This window comes from Acomys minous (assembly GCF_964271855.1).
Source record: "Acomys minous genome assembly, chromosome: 7".
NCBI classification, from domain to species: domain Eukaryota; kingdom Metazoa; phylum Chordata; class Mammalia; order Rodentia; family Muridae; genus Acomys; species Acomys minous.
Genome location: NC_140488.1, coordinates 24,198,252 through 24,201,761, shown reverse-complemented (window position 1 = coordinate 24,201,761; position 3,510 = coordinate 24,198,252). Strand labels below are relative to the sequence as shown.

The following is a 3,510-nucleotide window of genomic DNA, read 5'->3' as shown; positions in this document are numbered from 1 at the left end:
CTTGGTTGAGCAAAAGTTAACTGGATGCAGGTTGTGTCTGATGTGCTCTGCGTGGGTCCATGTACAGATGAATTCACAAGAAATGTTCACACAAATCCGTTTTGGGCTCACAGTTTACACTTACACTATATATTAGGATGGCATTGATATCTAACATTTTTGTCAGGTAAACATTGTAGCTGAAGTCTATATGGGTAAGTGACATGGACTTTATCCTTAGAGACAAACTTGTTTTACAAAAAGAAACTGTCTTGTGTCTAAATATATTCCCACTGTAGTCTCAAAAATTGGCTTGTCCAACATACCTACCTCTAGTTTACAGTGAGTTATTAAATATGGATACATTTTTAAAAAGGTAACTAATTTAACATAATTCCCACCTCAAAAGTATACTTCCCGTAAATGTAGTTTCCCAAACAAGAGACAAAAGATACCATCAAATTCCATGTAGCGTTTTCTAGATATCTACAATTAAATGTAAATATTTTAAATTTATCTTTTTTTCTGGGGGAGATCTCTCTGTGTAGTTAGTCTTGGCTGTTGTGGACCTTACTCTCTAGACCAAGCTGATGCCAAACTCACAGAGATCCCTCTGCCTCTATCTTCCAAGTCTTGGAATTAAGGATGAGCACCCTGATAACTGGTGTTAATTTATCATTTTTGCACATATGATGTCACAATGTGTACACTGCATATAATGTATTGTCGAGATTTCTCTATATAAACACACAGAGCTGAATTGTTCTCCACTGTTGCTTGTTTTCTTTATTTATGGATATTCATATGTGTAGATGTCTTTAAGTCATAGAACCAGTCACATTGCTTTAAATCCTGTTTGTGAAATAACCAAAAATAATTTTAATCCTCAGATATTTTTATCTCTTTCATTTTTATCATGACTTTGGAGAAGAAGACAGATTTCAGTTACAATCCCTTGTTTCTCTCTTCTTCTCATGTGTCACCCAAGCCATGTTCTCCTAAGAAAAGTGAAATATAGGTTTGTCTTACACTGTCCAAGAAAATTGTTTTGGACATTTCAGGGTTTTGAATTTTCCTCATTTAATAAAAACAGTGAGTTTGGTGCTAGGCAAGCTATGGAATCAAATTCGAATTCTTGTTTCAAGACGGTCTAGATGAATGCTATAGATATTTTCAATTTGTTTGAGTTTTCAGTGTGTGTCACGAGCCAGTACAATTTTCCAACCTTCTTTGACCAGGTATGTATGTCATTGTACCAATCTTCTCAAAGCTACCTTCACATCCTTGTTCCTTAGGGTATAAATGATAGGGTTAACAGCAGGGGTAAATACTGTATACAGAAGGGAGAGCAACTTCAGTACACCTTCGTACTGAGGCACTGATGGGAAGCCATAAACAATTCCCAAAGTCCCATAATAGAGACTGACCACTGTCAGGTGGGATGAACAGGTGGAGAAAGCCTTCTGCTTCCCTGTGGTAGAAGGGATCCTTAGAATGGTACAAATGATGTGACTATAGGAAGCCAAGGTCAGTAAGAAGGGACCAAGAGCAAATAAAGAGGTGCATATAAAAGAAGTCATTTCAGCTACTTGAGTATTAGTGCAGGCCAATTTCATGATCGGCTTCAAATCACAGAAGAAGTGGTCAATCTCATTGGCAGAACAAAATGTTAAGCGAAAAATGAAGACCATGAGCAGGATTGGTGCCAGAAATCCAGCCAACCAAGAGGCCACTGCTAGCTGGAAGCAACCCCAGAAGTCCATAATACTGGAGTAGTGTAGTGGGTTACAGATGGCTATGTATCGATCGTAAGACATTACAGCAAGGAAGAAGCATTCTGTTGCCACCAGGGAAGCAAAGAAATAAAATTGACAAGCACAAGCTGGAAAGGAGATAGGGACATGAGCTGATAACAGTGTCCTCAACATTATGGGCTCAATGGTTGTGGTGTAGCCAATCTCTAGGAAGGAGAAGTGACCAAGAAAGAAATACATGGGTGTGTGAAGGGAACAATCAGCTGATACCACGGTGAGAATTACAATGTTACCCACGAGAGTCATCACATAAATTGCCAGAAATATCCCAAAAAGAAGAAACTGAAGGCCATGGAGATCCCCAAAACCCAAAAGAACAATTTCTGAAATTTGAGTCATATTATCTTTCTCACCAATAGCCATGATTTGGATCTAAAGGGACAAGAATTTGAAAAAGAACAATTGATCAAATACTATTTTTGGAAAAAATCAAAGTGCTGAGAGGCTTTATATCCATAGCAAACTTAATTGGCTTCTTCAGGATTCTGAAACTTAATGTGTTTGCATGCAGTCTCCTAGGAGTCATTTAGAATGTTAATCCATGGTTTAAATTACCCTGTCATACTTAGAATGTGACTATGGCACATAGCTATGCACATTTCCAAATATTCATTTGGGAAATAGGAGATCTTGTGTTTGTTTGCTTGTTTGTTTTCAAAACAGAAGCTCAGTCATCAATAGTCCTAGTCACTTATATGTAAAATGCAATATTTTGTCTCCAGTTTTATAAGTTCCAAATCAGTTGATGTGTGTATATTATGTTTCATTATGAAAAAAGACACCGAGTCTTTAAAATCTATTTAGTAAAAAGTCATGAAAATCAGTACAGGAAGAATAGGAGGACAAGAGTTAGATACTGACAACAGGGAAGCAGCATGGAATAATGGAAAAAATGTACCTGGATGCATACCTCAGGTCTGCCACCTTTACTAGCTGTGTTCCATGGCATAAATTACACTTCTGTAGTAGTCATTTTCCAGTCTACACAATAGTGTACTAATTTTATATATCACATTTTACATAACTATTGGTCAATTCTAGGCACTTGTTACATTCAACAAAGATGTCTCTTCCAAGAGCCAAATTTGATTAAAATGAAATACTGAAAAAGTCAGTAATTTCTAACAAACAAGGAATGCTCTGTGTTTTGTGGAGGCAACATGCTGATGGCCTTTAAATACCTCAAACAAAAAATTGACCCAAATAATTTTGAGCTACTCATTATGAATGTGACAAATACACAAATAGGAAATACACTGTATATATGAACTAAGCTTTGAACCAGGAAAGGATGGTTTTTAAAAATCTAGACTATGGGGCTGGAGAGATGGCTCAGAGGTTAAGAGTACTAACTACTTTTCCAGAGGTCCTGAGTTCAATTCCCAGCAACCACATGGTGGCTCACAACCATCTATAATGTGATCTGAGGTCCTCTTCTGGCCTGCAGGTGTACATGCAGACAGAGCACTGTATACATAATAATAAAGAAATACATCTTTAAAATAAATAAATAAATAAAAATCTAGATTAAACTAACAAAATGAGAGGGGGAGAGAGAGAGAGAGAGAGAGAGAGAGAGAGAGAGAGAGAGAGAGAGAGAGAGAGAGAAACAGAGAAGGAGAGGAGGAGGAGAAGGATGAGGGAAGAGTATAACAGATCATTTAGTTTCTTATAGGCAGGAGATTCTAAATAAAGTATATTTACTGATTTATGAATC

At 37.0% G+C, this 3,510-nt stretch overlaps 1 protein-coding gene across 1 annotated transcript; it reads right to left on the bottom strand.

The window, feature by feature from the left end:
* Window positions 1-1,226: 1,226 nt before the first annotated feature.
* Window positions 1,227-2,132, bottom strand: LOC311601473 (olfactory receptor 11L1-like; the record flags this gene model as incomplete). Its single annotated transcript, XM_084788937.1, has 1 exon — window positions 1,227-2,132. One exon carries the CDS (start codon window positions 2,130-2,132, stop codon window positions 1,227-1,229), a length of 906 nt encoding a protein of 301 aa, XP_084645063.1.
* Window positions 2,133-3,510: the final 1,378 nt, after the last annotated feature.